This window comes from Mastigoproctus giganteus, chromosome 10 (assembly GCF_048544385.1).
Source record: "Mastigoproctus giganteus isolate SK-2022 chromosome 10, ASM4854438v1, whole genome shotgun sequence".
NCBI classification, from domain to species: Eukaryota; Metazoa; Arthropoda; class Arachnida; order Uropygi; family Thelyphonidae; genus Mastigoproctus; species Mastigoproctus giganteus.
In genome coordinates, this window is record NC_143584.1 from 7,509,764 (window position 1) to 7,532,989 (window position 23,226).

A 23,226-nucleotide genomic window follows, 5' to 3' on the forward strand; every position below is an offset into this window, starting at 1 on the left:
ATGAAACTCAAAAAATAAGAATAAAGAGAAGATTCTAAAAATTTATTTATGTTTTTTATATGATTGAATATTTCAGTGAAGAGGAAGCACATTTTTCCATAATGCAAAAACCCACAGAATTCCAGCTATCAGTATCATCGCAAATGCAATAAGATCAAGTTTACTACCCATTTATAATTACGCTGCACTAACAGAAAAGTGCCAATAAACTGGAAACTGCTAATTGTTTTATTATTTTATAGTGACCTCCAGAAATCTGTTTTAGAAAAATATCATGGTGTTCAAAATTGATTCTTGTAACCGAACATAGCAACAGCTTTGTGCTTTGTACGTAAGTAGAGGAGTGCCTGTATTCACTTTTGTTTCTTATTTATAATTTATTTGTAATTTACAAAAAAAAAAAAAAAACTACCACCAATAGAGTAAAACCTTGGTTAATTTGAAATTCAAGGAACCAAAATACATCTGTTTCCATTTAAATGAGTTTGAAGTATATGTACAGCAGCATTAATCAGTTTTTAGCCAGATACTCTTATTATTAATGCAGCATTGAATTTTCACAATTCTCATTTAAAATTAGAAGAATCTTTTGGTTTTGGCATAGTAGACATTTGTGAAGAGATGATTATTATCACATTAATTTAGTTAATGAGGAAAATAATTTGACCATGGAGAAATTTAATCAATTTCTCACATGTAATAACATATTGCTAAATTTCGATTTTGGTGACATTACTCATCATACAGTCAAATGTATGAGGTATGGTCAGAAAGTCTGGGGAATGAATTAGTATTTGGGAAATGAAGAAACTTACTAGCTATTCAGATGGATCTCCTTCGGTTTAGTGCCCTTTACAGTGTACAGTCAATTCTGATGCTTCTGCAACTTCTGAAATATTAATTACAAAAGCCTATCAGGAATGCTTCCAGATAGGCTTCTTTTGGAATTGCTAATAGTTCCTGTTTCACCTACTGAATTATTTCCTCAGTTGTTGCAAACCTGTGACCCTTCGGGCATACTGTAATGATGCAAGAATCAATTTCATAAAGCCCACTTTTCCTGCTGTTTTCTCTGAGAAGCAATGTAAAATTGCTATAGCAGCATTTCCCAAACTGCATTCCACGGAACACTAGTGTTCTGTGAAAAATCGTAATTAATAATTTTAAAAATAATAATAAATAAATTTTGCATATTGTAGCATACACCACTTTTGTATCATTATAATTTTTAACATTATTTTTTTTTTCAGTTATTAATATACTGGCACTAATAATCAAAATAGAGAGCAGAACACTATTTGGCAGGCTTTTGCATAGAGAAGTATGCATAGAGTTAATGACATCTACAAAAAAGTAGCAATGTAGTGATCATCTAATATGCCATTCATATATGATTTAGCCTGGAATACATGGGTTGAAGGAGAGGGGGAAGCGAACCGATATCATAGCTAAAGTCACTTCCTTGTAAAAAAATTTTTTTTTGATAATTATCAGTATTTCGAAATATTATTATTAAAATAAATGACCATGGATTTGTGGTTGAAAAAAGAAACTTTAAAACAAGAAGCAGGTACTTCTAGTATTGCAAGTGTGGTCAATGAAAACGAACACACACAATATTGTCATACTTCAAAGTTTGTTTGTTTGTTTTTTGGTTTTTAGGAGCATTAGCAACTAAGGCCATATTGCTCCGGAGATATGTGGTGGTCATTCCCTGACCTTTCCGCATCCTCCGTATTTGGTGGTCACGGGCTCGAACCCTGGTCTAATCAAGAAGCGTGTGCTACGCACTGCCACTCCTGCCCACCTGGCTACGGAGGCGCTGACTTCAAAGTGAGGATGAACAATCGCAGCCTTTTGTTCCCCAAAAATCCGAAGTGAAAAAACAGCAACAAACTAATCAAAGACAAAAAAGAAATAATTATGAGAGTTATTTGAATTTCGGCTTTACATGTGTTGGAAATAAAGATGCTCCTGATGCACAGTGCATCGTATGTAATAAAATATTAGCAAACGGTTCTTTGGCTCCCGTGAATGTGTTCTGTAAATATATAAGTGTTCCGTAAATATACTGTGAGATGAAAAGTGTTCAGTGACTTAAAAATGTTTGAGAAACGCTGTGCTATAGAACTATTTTGTAATATTCCTCATCTGCTGTTTGACCATGTAGGACAAATAATGAAAATTCCCTGTAAGTCAAAAAATATGATAAGCATAATCTTCACATTTAATGAGATTGCCTTGCCTTTTTTGGGCTTGGAGAAAGTCTTCCATTGAAAGGACTTTGTTTCTGGGTCATAGCCATACATCTATAATATGTCACCAGCAGTGATGAAAGAAACAAAGTGTGGGACAGCAGCAGCAGCACACTGAGGGAGATTCTTCAAGAACTTGCAGAAAATTTGTTACTTTTTTGAAATCAGTGACGATGTGAGACAAAAACCTGGCTGTGTGGAAGAAATGCATTCCTCATTTTCTGTGCTGTTAATTTTGTATGTGATTAAGATAATATAAATTTTTTTCCACATAAATAAAAATGTTAATAAAGTGTTGTTCATTACTGTAACTGTGTCATTAAGCTTGTTTAGGAAAGCTAAGTTAAACTTGAAACTATTGTTTTAGTATATTGTTGTAAATTAAAAGAAATTATTGTTGTACTTATATTTATTAATGAAGGCTGAATAATATCCTTACTTCTGAAAGTATTCATGATATTATTTTAGTGCACTTTTGCAAAGAAGGACAATACACTCTCTAAGCAATGAAAAGTTAACTGTAAAAGTGGCACTGGCACCAGTAAAAACATTTACTGGTGCCAGTGATGTTTGCACGAGAGAGAGAGAGAGAGAGAGAGAGAGAGAGAGATTGCATATGATTAACAAAACAGATGGTTATGCAATGGAACATTACAATATGGAAAGGGAGAGAAGAACGTTATCTACTCATGGAATAACACAGAACAGCTGGAATCAATGGTAAAATGTTTTATCAAAGTGAAGCAAGATTTAATATTTGGTCATGGCTTGCAAGATTAACCTACTGAAGTTAGCAATTCTATATTTTTGTTTTCAGTGTGGATCTGTTTTGATGAGAATCCATAAGCTAAATTTTCAGGAATGCAAGTAATTTGAAGTAACTTGAATCATTCTTCTGATGTGTTCTCAGTATTCTGATGTGTAATGGTATAAATCAAAGTTTTATCTATACCATTATACACGTACTTCATTTATATTAAAGGTATGTAAACTTTATTTTTCTAATGTTTTTCTGTTGTATAAAAGAGTTCTTCATGTGAGATAATTTAGCGGTCATTGCTCAGATAAAGTAGAAAAAGAAGTTGAACCTGACTGAAGTCAATCTGTGGATGAATCTTTACGTAATTCTTATGCGGCTATTAAAAATTCACAAGAATTTTGGCAATCTTCTGCTTGCAAAACTAATCCTTTCTGAGAGCTTAGGTTCTTTAGTAGCTATGCTTGATGCATACTGTTATTCTGGTTTATCACATAAATGTCCAGAGTTTTAAGAAGTTCTTTTTACAATGCTATTGTTTTAACTGTTCTGTCTTAAATGGATAAAATCTAAAGAAAATATTAAAATCACCTGTAAAAAGCTTCTGTCATCAGTCAGTCAATTTAATTTTCCCAAATCTTTCAAGTGTCATGAAATCTCTTCTCTTTGAGTGCAAAAATTTAGTTTTGAGAACAAGAAGAAATTTCAGGGCACACTAGCTCAGAGTGTGGGCTACAGCCATATTATTCTTGGTCAGAAATCATCATGCATAAACAGGAATGTAATTACAATGTAGTAACCAATCTACAGTTGCTATTGTTCACACATTTTCATAGTACATATTCCAGCTGTCTGTAGAACTTTTGTAGAAATTATGATGATTGATAGTAGGGCTCGGTGAAAGAAATTCTTAATACATACCTCCACTGACATCAATATAAACACAAGTCAACTTGTTTTTGACATTTGAGAGGACCCACTTGTCTTGAGCTGTCATGATATTTAAGAGACATCGTAGGGAAAAAAATCACATTACATGCTGAAGGGAGATCAAGAAATGTCCTATGCGGGTCCGGGCAAGAACAACTTCCTCCTTACGATTCCTGCGCAGAGGGGCTCCAGAAACACTTCCAAGAGTGTCAGAATCACTAGGCTCCCTTATATCAAGTTGAAAGGGGGACTACTTTGGAAGGTAATAGCATGAAAGATCCTGTAAGTGACATTTGTTTTTAAAATAAAATCTGGGAACATTTTTTTATCACACCTTATAAATCTGTATTTGAAATCTTATAGAGCTATTAGTGATAATATGATATATAGACAAAACTCTATACACAAGATTATTTAGATCCATTGATATTATTTGAAATCCTCATTTCCTTTATCCTTTAGATTATTTAAGAATTTCAGTGTTGTTTGCCTTGACAATACTGCATTTCAGAAAATGCATTTTGGTTGCCACATGCAGAGATTTATAATATATATTATTATATTATATATTAGTATAAAAGTGCATGAGTCAACAGTTACAGTAAGGTAGATGATGCATAATTACTAAAATTTATATACTGAGATTAATTAAATTAATGATCATTTACAAATCAACCTTTAGTTCTTCACCAGCAGATTAATGTAAGTAAAGGACATTGTGAAAACAAGACTTTATACATAGTTTAAATGGTAAAGCAGTTAAAATGTTAACTGTTAATGTTAAAACATTTAATATACTGATGACAAACCATAGGAATAGTTTATAACATATGGTCATTCATTTAATTGGGCTGGGGCAGGTGAAGAGAGAGCAAGCTCACCAAGAATTCCAAATTTAGAAAACAGTGATTGATGAGAGAGGCCCCGTAACTGATGAATAGAATCTGTGAAGGTTTTGATGTTTACAACATAAAACGTTGAGGGAATTCCAAAAGTCTCTGGGCCTGCAGTGTGTAGCTTCCTCATTGTGTTTTCTATATACCATTCAGACTTCATATTCACTAATCTGTTAAAGAGAAAATTAAAAATAACTGAAAATAATAATAGAAAAAAAAAAAAAGAAAATAAATGATTACAAGTAGTAGCTGTTTAACACTGATGTTACCACAAATTGGAATTTAATAATAAATATATTGAGTAATTAAAAAAATGAAAGTACCAATCTGTTACATTTGGTAAAATAAACACTGCTTATGAAATATTTTGCAGACAATTTTATTAAGATTATCCTTTAAAAATCTATTTCTTGTTATTGATATACACGATTTTTGCCTAACTGAAAACTGAGCACAATTTTATTCACTACTCAATTGTATTACCATCAGGTTGAGAATAAAATTAATTATATTGAATTAAAAACAGTACAGGAAGAGAGGGACTTGGGAGTTATTGATATGGTCAGATGAAGTTCTCCAAGCAGTGTAGGCAGGCAGCAAGGAAGATACATGTCCTATTGATGATTTATCTAACATTTGCTTGTAGAGATACAAAGATCACAATCTCACTGTATATGCTAATAATAAAGCTGCACTTGCAATACTGTGTCCAAGTATGGTGACCACATCCAAAAAATAATACATCGAGCTTCTTGAAAGATTCCAAAAACAGGCAGATCCCACCAATTCGCTTGAGGGGGATCTGCAAAAAGGCACCCATATGAGGAAAAACTGAATGTGCAGGCTACAGAGTTTAGAAAACATGTACCTTGGAGGAGTCTATAAGGCTCTGAAAAGGGGATAGTAAATTTAATTAAGGCAAAATTTTCACTGTTATAAATGACTACAGAAACAGAGGCCATAAATCCAAATTAAAGGAAAGAGATTTAGGCTGGATTGTAGGAAGTGTTCTTTTTTTCAGCGAGCGTGTTGTTAATTCCAAGGGTAGCTAAGGCTGAAATGTTAATTTCATGGGTAGTCAAGACTGACAACTAGTAGAAATGCAAAGGTCAGCTGGATTGTTACCCACACAAGGAGAGAAACAGGTTTATTTTCTTTTTATTTTTTATATATTATTAATTTTTATTTAATTATTTTATTTTTTTGGTCAGTGCAGCAAAAAGCCTGTGGCTTCCTTGCACTATATGGCTCATGCCAAAAACCATGTAATTTTTAGAAAACTTTGTGTAGTGTTTTCTAAAAATGGCACTGCAACATTTGTCATAGTACATCCAAATGACATACAGATATTACAAACTGTATTTTGTAGCTGAAAGAAGTGCTAACGGTTCTTTAATTATTAATTTATCATTCATGTTATTATAAATGCAACTCTTTTTAAAATAATATCACATTATCAGTGTCAACAATCCTGATGATTCCTTCTAAACCTGTGGAATTTTTACACCATAAAACCAGAAACAATCACTTAATATCACGCTTATTTTGGTGTTAGAATTAATAACAAATCATAGACCCCCACATGTCTATATCACTGTGTTAAAAATGCGAGAATAGGTTAATGGTAGATGAAATTCCGTTGCATTTGGTGTACCCACTATTGCTGTGGCATGAACTGTTGCTACACACTGAATTGTTACTTTTGCATATGCAATTCAGCAAAAGTAACAATACAAAAACTGCAATACAGTATCCAAGTAATTACATTAGCAATTATTTGTATATTGTATTGCAGTTTTTTTTTTGTTCTTTATGTTGCAAAGAAAACTGTTTACACAAGATGAATTTGTTTACACAAAGAATTTATCACAGCTCTTAAGCTACAAGTTGAGTGAAAAAGAATCTGTTGCTACCTGACACTTCATTTGACTGGTATATGTCAGAGAAAAATAATTCATTCTTTTTTATTCCAAGGAGGACTCTATTGTGTTCTGTACTGACATCAACTTAATTATTGCACTGGATGTTATATATGACCCATCAAAAAGGTAATTCTTCACTGATACCCTGATAATGAACTTAAAATAAGTTCTGCTACACAGTGGGAAGACAAGATGCGACAAAATCAGGAATGATGTTATTAGGGAGAGAATTCAAGTTGAAAAACTACAGAATAGGATTGAAAGGTCCCATTTTAAATGGTATGGATATGTCAAGAGGATGAACGAGAGGCGTTTGCCAAGAAGAATGTTTGATTTACAATTAAGGGACAAAAGACCAAGGGAGAGACCAAGAATGAGATGGCAGGACATGATAAAGACCAATGTCATTAAGAGGGGAGGAAATTGGAGTGAAATCAATGATTGAGAGAAGTACAGGGACAGGGCATGGCGGCAAGGCTTCATACGTTGACCCGTGGAACAGCGGAACGATGATAGATGATGATGACACAGTGGGAACACGTTACCATAAATTCTTGCCTACTCTGAATGAAAGGAAACATGACAGCCTAAAATTCTTAGAAAATGTGAAATACTATGATCATTTGTGGTGATTTGAAGGCTAACCACACTTCTTGGACAACAGTTGGATTGCACTAAATTCCCGCTTTCTGTGGAAATGGAGAAGCTGAGTTGAAGTTGATCACTGGATTAGAAAGACATAGCAAAAAAGGATTATTCATGTACATAGAAACAAAAATTTTATCACTAAGTCATTTGTCCCTCCAAGAAATGTGTTTCTACCACCATTAACACATAAAACTAATGAAACAGTTTAAGGTCAAGGATAAAGCGGGAGGCAAGGTTTGGTACACTATTTCAAAACACTTCCTGATGTAACTGTATGCTGAACTCATGCTACAGTTTTCAGTGTGCCGCATATCAAAGAGCTGCTGCAAGATGAGATGATAATCTCCCAACTTCTGTGTCATAGAAAAATAGAAAGCATTCAAGAGTGTTTTTAAAAATTTTAGGCATATACAAAGGGTACTAGGAAAGTTTTGCAATACAGCTTTGTTTATTTAATTTTTTCAAAGTAATTTCCTCTACATTCAGTACACCTCTCCATCCTCCGAAACCAATCTTTAAACCAGTTCTGCCAAGTTTCACTAGGGAGTAAAGCACACTCGTTGTCCCAAGCCCGTATAAGGTCCTCATCACTGGAAAACCGCCTCCCTTTTAGCTTCATTTTCACATGCGGGAACAGTGCAAAGTCGCAGGGAGCAAGGTCTGGACTGTAGGGAGGGTGCTCGAGAAGTTTCATTCCTGTCGTGGTCAAATATTCGGTGCAGGCTTTGGCGCGGTGAGCTGGAGCATTTTCGTGATGGCGGTACCAGGTGTCCATTCTTGACTTTGGCCGCAGGTTCTTCATAGATCCAATGACTTTAGGCAGGCATTGTTCAGTATACCACTTAGCTGTGACTGTCTTCTGCGTATCCAAAACGACACGTTCCACAATTCCACTCGATTTGAAAAATACAGCTATCATTTTCTTCTTTACAGATCGGGATTTTCTGACAATTACGGGTGTGTCGTCATCATCAAAGACCCAAACTTTGTTTTGAGCCTTGGTCGGCAGATCGTAATAGTACAGCCAAGTCTCGTCACCTGTCACGATGTTTTTCACATACCGAGATTGTCCCTTATCAAACTTTTTTAACATCTCCCGGCACCAAGTCACACGTTGTGTCATCTGCTCTTCAGTCAGTTGATGCGGCACCCAGAGAGAACAAAGTTTCTTCACGTGCAAATGATCTTGCAGAATCGAACGAATTGCTGGTGCATTTAGGCCCAAAGTATCCTCTATCTGTTAGTAGGTCACTCGCCTGTTTTCGTCAAGCATTTTCCTCACAGCAGTAACGTTTTCCTCCGTAATTGACGTTCGTGGCCTTCCTGGCCTCTCAGAATCCTCCAGAGTGAAATTTCCCCTTTGGAATTCTCTATACCACCTTAATATCGTTGTACGATGTGGACAATCATCATCTAGTGCAAGAGTCATTTCTTCTAAGCACTGGTCTATGGTTAAACCACGCACGAAATTATACCGCAAAACTGTCCTTATCTCATTTCGTGACCACGATGCCATCGCAAGCACTTTACACTCTCACTACTAATGAATAACTGAGCCCATCGACTTGGCGCAGCCGCTACTATGCACGTATGAACATGTCTCAACATGCAGCAACAAGCAGCTTCCTGTGATTCATATTGCAAAACTTTCCTAGTACCCTTTGTATATATATATATCAAAGGATTATGAAAGGACTGTCAACAACAGGTTTACTAGTTCAAGAAACTAAGTTGCAATATGAGCATGAAAGTTCATTTACTGTAATGTGCACACACTAATAGCAGAAATCACCTTGACTACTTTCCACAGAACCTTGATATAGTGAGTAATGGTTGGAAAGTGCAGGATGAAAGATTTCACCAAAATATCAAGACTGGAAAAATTATACCAGGATAAATAGAATGAGGGAATGGTGGAAAGTTAGGATTCATATGATGAGCACAAAAAAAAAAGGGGGGGGGGGAAGAATCACTAAATAAAGTATTGTGTTATATGGCTGAGTATATGTATACATTAGCATTTTTTCTTAATATTCTGTACTGCATACTGAATGTTCAAAATACATATTTTCTTTTTTCTTTTTTTTTTTTTTTTAATTGTTATTTTTCATTTTGTGCAAAGAAATTGATATGACAAAGCAAAATCAGTTACAGATTTGGAATCAGCACCAGAAAATTTATATAAGTTCTCTTATTTGCATTAAGAATGTAGAAAGTTTTTTTAAGTGTAATCATTTCTTTAAGCATGTTAACCAAAAATATAAATATTTGACTTAAGTGATTTGAATGGCCATTTTTAAGTGTTTACCTTGGTGTTTAAGTGTTTACTTTCAACATGTACATGTTGTTATTTTAATTTGGATATATGATGCAAATGTATGTGTTTATATTATGCAAATGTATATGTGTATATGATGCAAAAATGTAAATATACGTAAATAGTGTTTGTGTGTATGTGCACATAGTTATTTTGTCTGCATTTATGTGCTTTTTTTGTGGCTGAGTGATTGATTTTAGTTGATTGTGTAGATAGTTTCAAATTTTCATTTTTTAAAAATGGTCTCAAAACAATCAAATGAATCAACTAATGCTAATAATGCAAAGAAGGTAAAAGTTATTAGAAAAACATGTCATTATAAATTAAATGAAAATTCTAAAAGAATGGATTTGGGAGACTGGTCACTTCAACCAGTTAAAATTATTTACATTTTATTCTATGGATAATCCCCCCCCCCCCTACTTAACGTGGATTCACTTGGTACTCTGTTTTTATGGCCCAAAATAAAAATTGGGGAATGAGGACACCTGTACAGAACTTAAAATTTTATAAAATGTGTTATAAGCAGATTTTATGATATACTGTTGTATTGTAAGGCTTTAAGTGCATCAGTTGTAAATCGTATCATGCCATTGTGTATTATGTCTTTACAAGATTGTGTGTATTCATGGGCTGATATGCATGTTGTGCAGAATGAAAAATCTGAAATAACCCATTTGAGGAATTCTCTAGAAATTCCTCCAGTCTATGATGAGGTTGAACCAAGACCTCTCCAGATGAGTGAAAAGATGAAGTACTTCACGGCAAATGTACAGATGGGGTCTGGTTGAATGATCCTGTCGTTAAGTGATAATCTTTTTTTTAAACTTATTAGGCATATTCACAAATGTGTAAACTACCGTATTTGACGGCATATAAGAGGCACCCCCATTTTAGAAAGGAAAATTAAGGAAAAAAAGTTTTGGTGTATTTTAAGCATTTATTCTAATGTGTATAGTAGAAAAAAGCTCATCCTAAGCATGTGATAAGAACAGCAAGAAAAATACTAATACTGTATAATAATACATTAATTATTATTCTTAATTTATCAATACAGCAATTTAAAAGAGAAATAAAAGAACCTTGGCTACATTAGAAAATATTTTATATGAAGCAAACTACCAGTAGAATTGAAAATGAACAAAAAGACAGCGAGGGAATGGTAAAAAACATTCATCACTAGCCATTTTAAATACACTGCAGGATGAAGGCCTTTCCAGTTTCTTCTGTTTTGTGCAATGGTCCTCCATTTACTACTCACGAACTCGTGAATTTCATCCGTCCATCTCAGTCATTGTCTTCCATGTTTTCTTCTAGCTCCTCTTGGGTACCATTTTGTTATTTTCTTAGTCCATCTGTTATCATGTCTTTGAGCTATTGTGTATTATGTCTTTACAAATGAACTGTGTCCTTTGAACAAATGAACTGTGTCTTTGAGCTGTGTCCTGCCCAAGACCATTTTAGTTCTTTAGTTTTGATAAGAATGTCCTTTTACTTGAGTTTGCTGCCTAATCCATGTGTTTCTCTTCTTATCTAACAGTCTGATTCCTAATATAATTCGCTCCATTCTTTGCTGTGTAGTTTTCAGCCTCTCTTCCATTTTTTTGGTTAGTGCCTAAGTTTCACTTCCATAAGTCTTGGTAGGGAGTATACATTGGTTCATTATTTTGTTTCAGACAAATTGGGATATTGCTCCTCAGTATATGACTATATTTCCTGAATGCTATCCATACAAAATTTATTCTTCTCTTGACTTCCAGCCATTTATCATTATTACAGCTAATGACTTGTCCCAGATAAATATATGAATCCACCTTTTCAATTACTTTAATAACTGATTAAGGTTTTCCTCCAGTTCTTTGGGATCATGGCTTATGATCACAATGTCATCTGCAAATTGTAAATGGTTTAGGTTCTCTCCATTCACATTGACTCCTTTCTGCAACCAGTCTAATCTTCTGAAAGCTTCCTCAAGGGTAGCAGTAAACAACTTTGGAGGTATTGTGTCTCCTTGTTGAACTCCTTTCTCAATTTTAAATTTGCTACTGTATTTGTCTAGTCTAATAAAGGAGGTAGCATTGTCATATATTTTCTTCAAAATCATAATATATGGGGTATCTATGCTTTGTCTTTCCAGTGCCCAAAACACTGCCTAATGCTGTATGGAGTCAAATGCCTTTTCATAATCCACAAATGCCAGGCATAATGGTGTTTTATATTCATTTGCTTTCTCCATTAGCTGTGATATTACGTGAAGGGATCCATAGTTGAAAATCCTGTCCCTTGCTCTTTCGGTTGATTCTCATCAAGTATTCTTTCTAATCTGTTAGTAGTGACCCTTGTGAACAACTTGTAGATGTGGGAACAAGCTAAATGTGGGATAACAAGCTAAAAAACATTAGTGTTCTGCAAAGGAAAAGTTCAGTCATTTTGAAAACCAAAAAATCACTGCCTTCAAAAACTCTTTCTCACTAATGTTGGTATCACTGTCTTCAAATAACGCAGTGTCTTCAGTGCCATCAAGGGCATTACTAATTCCAGTCTTCTTGAAAGACTTTATAATCATTTTACCACATATTTCTCCAAGATTCCTTAACCCATTCACACACCTGTGCAATGGTGGGTCTCTTCATTCTTCCTGTGGGTGTGAGGTCATGATCAGGTTTTGCTATCCATTTGTTCTGCTGTTCTCTCATATTTTGTTTAAATGGCTTGTTTATGGACACATCTAAGGGCTACAATTGGCTTGTCAGTCCACCAGGAATGACACTATCTGTGTATTCAATTCTCTAACCCTCTTTTTAATGACTTCAGTTCTATGGGCTCTGAACTGGTCCCAAATGAGAAGAGATGGTTTCCCTTAAGAGACCACCAGGATGCCTTGCCCAGATTTTTTGGAGCCATAAATTTATTCCAGATTCATCCATCCATCTTTTTGGATGAACATCAACAAATACACCTGGAATTTTTTCCTTAGGTGTAGTTTTTCTTTAAAATATTAAAAATGGTGGTAGTTTTGTGCCATCAGCACAGCAGGTCAAAACTACTGTATAATGTGTTTTCTCGTGCCTGGTGGTTTTTATTGACACTGTTTTAGATCCTTTGATAATCACAGTTTTGTTGGATGGTGCATCAAAAGTTAGCGGGACCTCGTCCATATTTTCTATTTAGCCAAGTTCAAAAGAAGTTTGTTTTCGTGCCTTTATTATAAATTTATTTAATTCCAGTATTTTTTATTCATAATCTGCTGGTAATTTTTGTGCAATTGATGTTTTTGTATGCATTGATAAACCATGCCTTTGCATGCATTGGTAACACCAACCTTCTGAAAAATTCGGAATTCCTTGTTCTTCTGCTAATATCCTGGCCTTATGCATAATCATTTTGGTAGAAACACTTCTTCCTAAATTCTTTTTACCATCTACCCACTTTTTTACATCTTCAAGTTCTGGCCAACGTGGGATGGGACGACAAAGGTTATGTTTACTTTTTTTAGCAGTTTGAAGTTCTTTTTCTTACTCTCGCCAGACACATATCATTTTATCCATAGGCGGTGGCCCAAAAAACTTTTCCGCAGCTCTGTTACCATGTTTTTTAACGTGATCTATTATGTTTAGTTTATATCTGATAGTGTAAGTCAACTTCTTTTCTCCTACAGCCATTTTCTGAGGATAAAATACTTTAAAATTATGTCAAGATTAAACAATATTATTACAAAACAGGGTTCTGATTAAAAACAACTGATATACAATTATTTCAGTCACCCATAATGATTAAAATTCATTGTCATGATTATAGCACTTCATACACAATTAAAGTACACTACCATACACGGAGACACACTCAACATCACAAAAGCCCACATAGAACTAACTGGCCTACTGATCATGCCACCCTTTAAAGGATTGGCGAACTATCAAGAAACCTGAAGAAGAATCTTTAAGCTTCCGTCGCCTTCTAAGACTTTTTGGCGAAAGTAAAGAAATCCTGCACGAGAAGCACGCAAAATTTCGATGAAATTTACCGGTAAAAGTACTTTGCCATAACGGCATTTGTATTGTTGTTCACTCAGTAAACGTACAGTGGGTGTTATTGGTCAGGAGTAGAAATTGAATCCCATGGGAGATTGAAACCCTCCTGAAGTGGAGGGGGTAACCTGACCTTTTTTCTTTAGAATCACTAGTGGAGTAGTGGATAAATTGTTTATTAAGGAAAAAAAAAGACAAAAAAAAAAAAAGCCCACACAAGAAGCATGGCAAACTTTGAAAAAGTTTACTGGTGAAACTACATTACAAACATTTTTTACGACGCCAGAACTTCCAATATGACTCTGACCGATAACCCCCACCATCTGTTTACCGAGCGAGCAACAATACAAATGCCATTAAGGCAAAGTACTTTTACTGGTAAATTTCATCGAACCTTTGCATGCTTCTCATGCAGGCTTTTACCTTAGCCAGCTTTTTCTGTGTTTCAAAACTTCTTGTAACTGATTCCAAACAACTCTGCAAGTTCAAAAGTACCCCAGGGTGTCCTGTTATCCTTCAGAAATGAAAATATTCTGACCAAACAGCGAAATACAACCTGCATGCTTGCGCCGATGAGGGAAGGCTCACTTCCACATATAGAACCCAGGGTGATTTTTCAAGGCATTTTTTCGGAAAAAAAAGTGCATCTTATATGTATTAAATATGGTATCTATTAGTTGCACCATATCTGACTGCCTACGTTTAACAACAAACTCTCAGTTTAAGAAATTTTAATTTAGTTCCTTTAGGAAGATTGGTCGAATCATTAAAAATTTTATCAAAAATCAAAGAAATTAGAGATTACTTTTTTATACATATTTTGAGTGATTTATATAGTGAGCTCCTTATAATACTCCCATTTATAGTGGTATCCACGTCTAATGTTTTTTTTTTCTTGTAGGCCCATGATCGATTCTGTAAAGTGGGGAAGTCCTGCTTACAATGCTTTTCTGCTTATAGTGATCTTTGGAGCAGTTCCTTTTGAAAGTGTTTACTATATATCAGTGAAAATATGTTTTGGACAATCAGGCATTACTCAAGGAAGAATAGAACTGCACCACAAAATTTTTACCACTAGTTTTATTTGTCTCTGGGAAGGTTTTAGGCCCAATTCAGATTCCAAAGCTCCTGGTTTCCTTCCCTTCTGCTACAGAAGCATCTTGTAAAGGTGGCTCCAATCCTTTTAAAAATTTCAGGACTTATTTAGAATAATCTTAGGAACCTTTATTTTATACTAAGAGGTTAACCCACTTCCCTCTCTAAGAGAACCTAAGTGGAAGTTGTGTACCGCCTTCTTTAAGGGGAGGTCCCCCTTAGAGAGGTACAGCTACACAAATTCCACCTCAAAGCTGTTTATAAACCACTTCATCTGTGGTTTATTTAGAAATGTGAACTGTGTCCCCAATTCAGAAAGTGGGATCAAAGGGTGACACAGGTAATTACAGACCTGTTAATCTAACTTCTGTTCCAGGTAAAATAATGGCGTCACTGGTCAAGGAAGCGATGCAGGATCATCTAGACAAGACTACAGTGTTATAGTTCACACACAGCATGGGTTTGTTAGGGGTAAGGCTTGTCTGACAAATTTGATTGGATACTATGATGTGGTCACAAGGAATTGGATGCAAAGAATAATTTTGATATCACATACTTGGATTTTAGGAAAGCTTTTGATACTGTGGCACATGAAAGACTACTGTGCAAATTGGAGCATATGGCATTAAGGGCAAGTTGTAAAATGAATAAAAGGAAGTTGAAGTTTGTTTGGTTTTTAGGTGCATTAGCAACTAAGGCCATATTGCTCCTGGGATATGCAGTGGTCATTTCCTGACCTTTCCACATCCTCTGTATTTGGTGAACACAGGCTCGAACCCCGGTCTAATCAAGAAGCGTGTGCTATGCACTGTTGCTCCTGCCCACCTGGCTATGGAGGTGCCCTGGATAAAAGGATGGTTGAGTGGGAGAAGATAGAGAGTGGTTATCAATGGACACTGCTCTTCATGAACTAATGTTATTAGTGGAGTACCCCAGGATGTGGTATTGGGCCCATCATTGTTTTCGGTATTTATTATTATTAGCCATATGGTGCAAGGAAGCCAGAGGCTTATACTGCACCAGCCAAAAAAATTTCTGAGTTACCCTGAGAGAGAGAAAGAGAGGAAAAAAGTAGAAGGGGAATCACCAAGAAAGAGAAAAATGATATCTGGCTCAGGACTGTGGGTGTGCTAAACCCATACTCACCAGATGTGAGCCTGTCTAAGTTTGCAGATGATACAAAGGTTGGCAGGGTTGTTAATGACAGTAATGACAGTAATGATAGTATGCTACTGCAACAGGATCTGGAAAAGTTGAGCAGATGGGCTGAGAGTTGGCAACTGAAGTTTAACATTGACAAATGTAAATACTGCATATGGGTAGCAGTAACCCCAAAGTAACGTATGAACCGGGTGGTACTACACTCAGGGTAGTGGAGAATGAAAAGGACCTGCGGGTAATTGTGCAGTCAGATATGAAGTTTTCTGAGCAGTTCAGATAGGCTGCCAGAGTAAGTCATGGGGAATTTTGCTAGCAGGGATAAGGAGGTGATTGTCTGACCATAACCTTGTATAAGGTAATGGTCAGGCCACACTTTCAGTATAGGTCTGGATATAGGTCTGGAGACCTCATTTTAGGAAAGATGTAGTGCTGCTGGATTGAGTACAGAGAAGAGCAATGAGATTGGTGAGGGAACAAAGAGTTGGTGTTACCAAGAAAGGCTTAAGTGGAAATTGCAGCTTCTGGAGACTATGCACTTGCAAGGTGATTTAAGGTCCTGAATGGATTGAGCAAGCTCAATGCTAATAGAATTCTTCTTATTGCTCAGATTACTCACCTGAGGGGGCATAGCATAGATATGCAGAAATTTGCCTTCAGCCAGCAGGTAGTTGATAGTTGGAACAAACTTCCATCTGTTGTAGTGGGGGGTCAGCAACTTAAATAAGTTCAAGGCAGAACTAGACAAACATTTGGAGTGAATGGATGGGTGAAATGGGAAGGGTGTTTTTTTTTTTTTTTTTTGGCTGATGCCTATATAAGCTTGCTTTCTTGCATCATATGCCCTACTAATGCTAATATTATTTATTAGTTTGTATACAGTTACACATTCTGCAAATATCTGGCCTCAATGAATATAACAGTTAATTATATTCAGCTGTTATTATATCTTGAGCATATCAAAGGAAACTTTTATAATGTTCTGTACCCTCTTTGGCAGTACTGGGTTTTGTCACTAGCCTCTCCTTTAGAGAGGTTTGGTTTCAGATCCTTTCAGAGACTAGACTAATTCTTAAAGCCTTGTCAATGAGGACCATAGTCATGCAATCTCAGGCAGAGGAGGTATGATTATTTCCCCATTAGTTATTTTGGGTTTTTCAGCCCATGCAACATGCAAACCAGCTCATGCACATAAGCTTATACAGATATAATCACTGGTTCAGTGTGGCCCAAGATGGTAATGAATTAAACAACTAAAAATGCCATATAATTTGCTACTGATTAAAAACAATGGCGATGAACTAAACAACTACAAATGCCAACATAATTTCTACTTATTAAAAACAATTGTACAATGAACATTTGGTAAATTTGTAATTAAAATAACCAAACCTATTTAAATTAAAGGTTACTTGCATACAAGATCTAATAATTAATCAATATTTTTATAGATAGATGCTTCATTTAACTATACAGTACGAACAAAAAATGTGATACTAACATGCATTTATAAAATTTGTATAAATGTTGAATCCATTTATACACATACTGAAATAAAATAATTTTATCATAACTAAGTACTCTAATATATAAATATATAGGCACCTGAACAACATAAAGAGAGAATCCCATAGAGATTCCAAAAGGTAATACAATGAAGTCTGATAGCATACACTTTCAAAATTACTTGTGAAGTTATTATATATTTTCTGCAACATTTGTAACAAAGTTTCAGATAAACAACGAATATCTTTCACAATATTCTTCAAAATGCTTTGTAGGTCTTCATATTTTACATTTCTGTCAGAGAAAAACGTATTACTTTGTTGATCCTCACAAGTTTGACTTTCATCAAAGCTGGATAATGATGATAATGCTGAATCCAGGGAAGAACTAGCAGTCTCATCACTCTCGAAAATTGAATGCTCCCCCACTTCACACTCATTGCCTTTAACAATAATAAAAATATATATAAAAATAAAATAATATATTCATGAAGAAATAATAAAAGACAAATTATCAATTTCATTAAAAAATAGAATAAAAACTGATATTGGCTGTTTTAATTGAAAAGTACCCTTTAAGATACTGACTAGCCAACTAGATACTGACTTAAGATACATTAGTGTATTAGAAAGTATATGGACATCTGTGTTTGCTTGTCTCACGAAGACCTCTAACAGCTACCATTAATATGTTAGTCTGTGAATCCCCCCCTCTCCCAAGACAGCAGTTTCCAACCCACATAACAATGCCTCAGTAGCACCAGCAAATATTCTTGCACCCCTTCTATTTAAGTGTATCCCATCCTTATATTATTCATAATTAACCTAGATTCTAACTTGGATAATGCACTAATCAAATGTTTGAGGATGCCACTAATATATTAGCATTAGTAGAGGCATATGCAAGAAAGCAAGCTTATGAAACATCAGCCAAAAAAAAAAAAAAAAAATTCCCTTCCATTCGTTCCAAATGCCTGTCCAGCTCAGCCTTAAATTTATTTAGGCTATCAACTTCCACAACAAAAGATGGAAGTCTGTTTCACCAATCAGCTACCCGCTGGCTAAAGGCAAATTTACACACATTTATTCTACAACTGTCTTTCCTCAGTTTGAAACTGTGCCCCCTCAGGTTCTTAAACTGAGAAGAAGAAGAATCCCATCAGCATTCAGCTTGCTCAAGCCATTCAAGGCCTTATACACCTCAATCAAATCACCTCGCAGGTGCCTACTCTCCTGGTGCTGTAATTTGCAGAACTTAAGCCTTTCTTGTGAAAGGCTTATACCAACCTGCGAGACTGTGTTCTAATTATATTTCATTGTACTGTTTTTTTATACATATTGACCTCCCAGTTTGTAAGTTTATTAGCATTGAAGCTGAAATCGTCTCAGTTTATATAACTTAGTGCGTGCATTTTTTCCAGATAGTATTTTTAAACCCAGCGGCCATTACCAGTGGCCTGGTAATGGCTTCTAGTATTGGTACACTGTTATATTGTTAGGATCTCTTTATCGATTTGTTATCTTCTAAGGTCAGCAGCTAATATATGTATTTACAGTATGGTTCTATATACCTTTCATATTTAACATCTCAGCAAGGGTAATCATACTCTGCTTTGTTAATGCTGGTAATTATAATTGTACTAAACTTCTACGCTAACCTAGCTAGCAGAGAAGTGCATTTTTGCCAAATACAAGTATCTGGCAAAATATTAAGCTATGCTGGGATGATTACCACTTCATGCTATTAAACACACAAATTAGAAGTCCAATATATATGTATAAAAAAAAGTATGATAACTGCATTAAGTTAAGATCTAGGTCAATTATGAATAATGGCCAAAAATTTCATTATATACCAAATAAATATAGCTGTGGTATGCGGGTTGTTCAATAAAGAATGATCATAATTTTTTATGAACTGTACTTCTTGCTGTTTTTAGTTGAACTGCAGAATGTAAGACCAAACAAGCTGTATCACACAGCAACTGCGTAGTTGACTCATGTGCACAGTGTGACCATGGTAGTCAGGCAAGTTTATGTCTGTTAAGTTTTGTCTATGTAACAATGGACACTACATGCAAAGAACAGTATATTGCTTTCAAATTTTGTTTCCATCTCAAGAAAGCATGGGCTAAAGCGTATGAAATGTTAAAAGAAACTTGTGGTGAATCTACACTTCCATATAGTACAGTTGCAGGTGGTCTAGAATGTTTAAAGATGGATGTGATTCAGTCGCAAAACTAGCAGTCCCGATGCTCCAACCACTAGTGTCAACACAGAAACCTTACAAATGGCTCCTGTAATCATGAGAGAAGATTGTCATATAACAGTAAGGCAAATGGCATAGATGTTGAGAATATCAGCACAAAGCACGCACAGTATTCTTCTTGATCATCTGTATATGAAATGTGTTTTTGCATGCTGGGTTCCAACACCTGAGCAACAGCAAGTTAACATGGAGGTTTGTCAGGAGCTGCAATGGATGGTTACTGAAGATGGTGAGGTTTCTCTGCACAGTGATAATAGCAAATGAGAAAAGGCTTCACCATTTCGACCCAGAGAGTAAGCAACAACAACAACAAAAAAAAAAGGCTCTGTTTGGAAGTCTATGTCATTGCAAAACCGAAGAAAACAAAAGTTGTGTGGCTTCTGCAGGAAAGATTATGGTCATCTTTTTTTTTTTTTGACATTCAGGAAATGATTTACCAGCATGTTTTTGCTACGTCATACGACTGTTACAGGACCTTCTACAGAACTGTACTGCACACACCTTGCAAAATCACATTTGTCACAAATTCATGCAGGTGGGTAGATGCTGCATCATGACAATGTGAGACCTCACATTGTCCATGTCATTGAGTACTTACCCAGGATTAATTAATGACATGTTCCTCATCCACCCAACAGCCAGACCTTGTATCCTGCAATTTTTTTTCTCCCAAAGTTAAGGAATGTTTCCAGTTGTCAGAAAGTTGTAAAGATATAGGAAGTGATTCTCAAACACGTCAAAAAAAATGGCTCCCACCATGTTTGCTGGTGTACCAAAGAATGGGAGAAATGTTGGCATAATTGCATTTCATTAAATGGGGACTACTTTTAAAACAATCATCAAAATATGAATATCAAAATAATCATCAAAATATTTTGATGGTCATTTAAAAGAGTTAATAACTTTTTAATAGCTTTAAGTTTTGAAATCATAGTAATTTTATTAATTTAAGTTAATTTACATTAGATTACATTTCTATTCTAATTTTATTATTTCACAATCTGACCTTGTTCAGTGCTAGAGGGTGCTAAGTAAACACATCATTCAGCAGCCATTTTGAAATTAGTTCATTTGTTTTGGTCACTGGATGAGTGTAGATCAAATTTAGTAATCCTTATTTTAATCCTTGTTACTTCTGATCTATATCAGTCAAGTTTTATGTTTCAATACTGTATTTATTAAAATGATTATAAGATAATATTCCTGTAAAATTCCTATTTGGCCATTAATTATCTCTCAAAATCAGTATTGTTTTGTCCCAGTAACTACCACTCAAAAAAGTTTGATATTGTTGGAATAACAGAAATGGGTATATACTGGTATTTATTTTGACCAGACATCTGTCCATTTAAAGTCCCCATCAATTAAAATAGGAATATCTACATATAGGATAAATGGAATTAAAGTAGTTAATAGATGGTAATTTAATATGTACATAGACATGTATTGGTTACTAATTGACAAATGGCCATACAGCCTTAGCAAAAACTGATAAAAATCTGTCTGGTATGCAATTGTATAATATAACCTTGCTTAACCTTTTGGTACTCAACGGGTCCATTAGACCCATATCAAATTTCAGTGATTTTGTGCTATTCATCTACTCCATCAAGACAGCTGAAACTCCTAATACATTTCAACAAAACGTTTTCTTTAATGTCCCCATTTAAAATTCCACAAATCTCTGTTATCAAGAAAACAGAAAAATGCTGGGCATGAAATGCTATTAAGCCTTTTTAGTTTATTCCTAGCACAAGCAAGTGGAAATGGCCCTTGCTAAACTAGCTTTGGAAAGTGCTATCTCATTTGTTGGATTTTTGAAGAATGTAGGCTAATATCTAAAGAATCAGCTATTGCTAGAGCATGGTAGCCATAGCTCATTTGCTCAGCTTAGGCATCTGCATGCTCTTGCATTTTCACAGCAGAAAAGAAAAAAAAACTTAATGCCCTCATAAAAATTGTTTTTTTTAAAAAATCATTATACTTTCTTCAGTGTGCATTGTATCTACTAACAAAATTTCAAGGAAATTTATCTACTGGCAGCCTCATTATAAGTTGCAAAGTGTTGTCAAACAGAAAACACCACATAGCATATCTCTGGAATGTGTATTTGATCTTGCAACAAATTTTCAACAAAAAAATCTATTGGTAGCCATGTGCACTACTCATAATGGGTTGTTGTTTGATAGTATTGTTACAGCATCTCTCTTTGATATGTATTTGACATAATCACATTATTTCAAGGAAAAATTCTCAATTACCACAGAAGCAGGCTCAAATGCTGCTACCTAGAACTGTTAAAAATTCAGCATTTTCTGTTCTGAGCTGTAAACAAAGATGTCATAGATTGAAAAATAGATTCTTTTTCTTTCTTTTTTTTTACCGTAACAACTGCAGTGTGGGGAAAAAAAATATTTTACACAGTGATTACACTCAATCATAGTCAACATACTGCACATTAGCTCTTAGGTGACCCTTGGGACCTCTCAGTTACACATGTCACCAGTTGGTAAGTAATTTCTATTTATAAAAGTGCAAAATATTCTCTATTCCCAACAATAAGGAACATGCTCTCACTTTATGCAAAGAAAACTAACTAAAGTGGGTGCTGCTAACAAAGAGTTGATTTTTGAATTTTATCTATTGGAAGCTGAATTATAGCTTTTGTCAAATTACAACTTTTACAACTTTACTTTATGTGTAAAAAAGGAAAAAGTATACTATTCATAAGGAACAGTTTTTTGAAATTTCTATGATTAAAAATCTTGCTATTATAATAAAAAAATTTAAGGCAAAATTTTATTGGAAGCTGTGTTATAACTGTGATATAACTTCCAAAAAAATATAAAATATACAGTATACATGTTTTTTTTTTTTTTTTTTTTTTTTTTTTAAATAACTACTGCAACTATTAATTAATAAAATTGAGTTTTGAGAATTATATAGTATTAGGAACCAGGAGAGAAAAAAAAGATTAAGAAATTTTCATAAATGACAGTATGCTATTGAGTTTCCTTTTGAGTCCCATTTTCAAGCATTTGACACAGTTGAACTACTCAAGTAACAATTGTAGGAACGAGTACAAAAAGGAAAATATAGTACAATAGTAATAATGACATGTGATGCAAGAAAGCAAGTGTATGAGCTTATGTAGCATCAGCTAAAAAAAAAAACAAATTCACACAACCATTCCCTCTAAAAGTTTGTCCAGTTTCCCCCTTGAATTTATTTAAGCTATCAACTACCACAAGGACTGATGGGTTTGTTCCAGCAATTAACCACCCGCTGGCTAAAGGCAAATTTCTGCACATCCATTCTACAACTGTCTTTCCTCAATTTGATTTTATGCCCCCTTAGGTTCGTAATCTGAGCAAGTGTTACAATGAAGTAATTCAATGTTATTATTACTGTTAATATCATTTTATTTCCATATCAGAGAGCACCCC

The 23,226-nt window shown here is 34.8% G+C and overlaps 1 protein-coding gene across 1 annotated transcript in view; it reads right to left on the bottom strand.

Moving 5' to 3' along the window:
- Positions 1–23,226, bottom strand: part of LOC150078665 (VPS9 domain-containing protein 1-like) — a 209,649-nt gene that overhangs the window by 54,269 nt on the left and 132,154 nt on the right. The window contains exons 12-13 of the mRNA XM_090382807.1: positions 17,612–17,954; positions 4,824–5,008 (exon numbers count right to left, since the gene is read on the bottom strand). Coding sequence (XP_090238933.1) covers positions 4,824–5,008; positions 17,612–17,954 — 528 coding nt within the window. The remainder of the gene's footprint in view (positions 1–4,823; positions 5,009–17,611; positions 17,955–23,226) is intronic.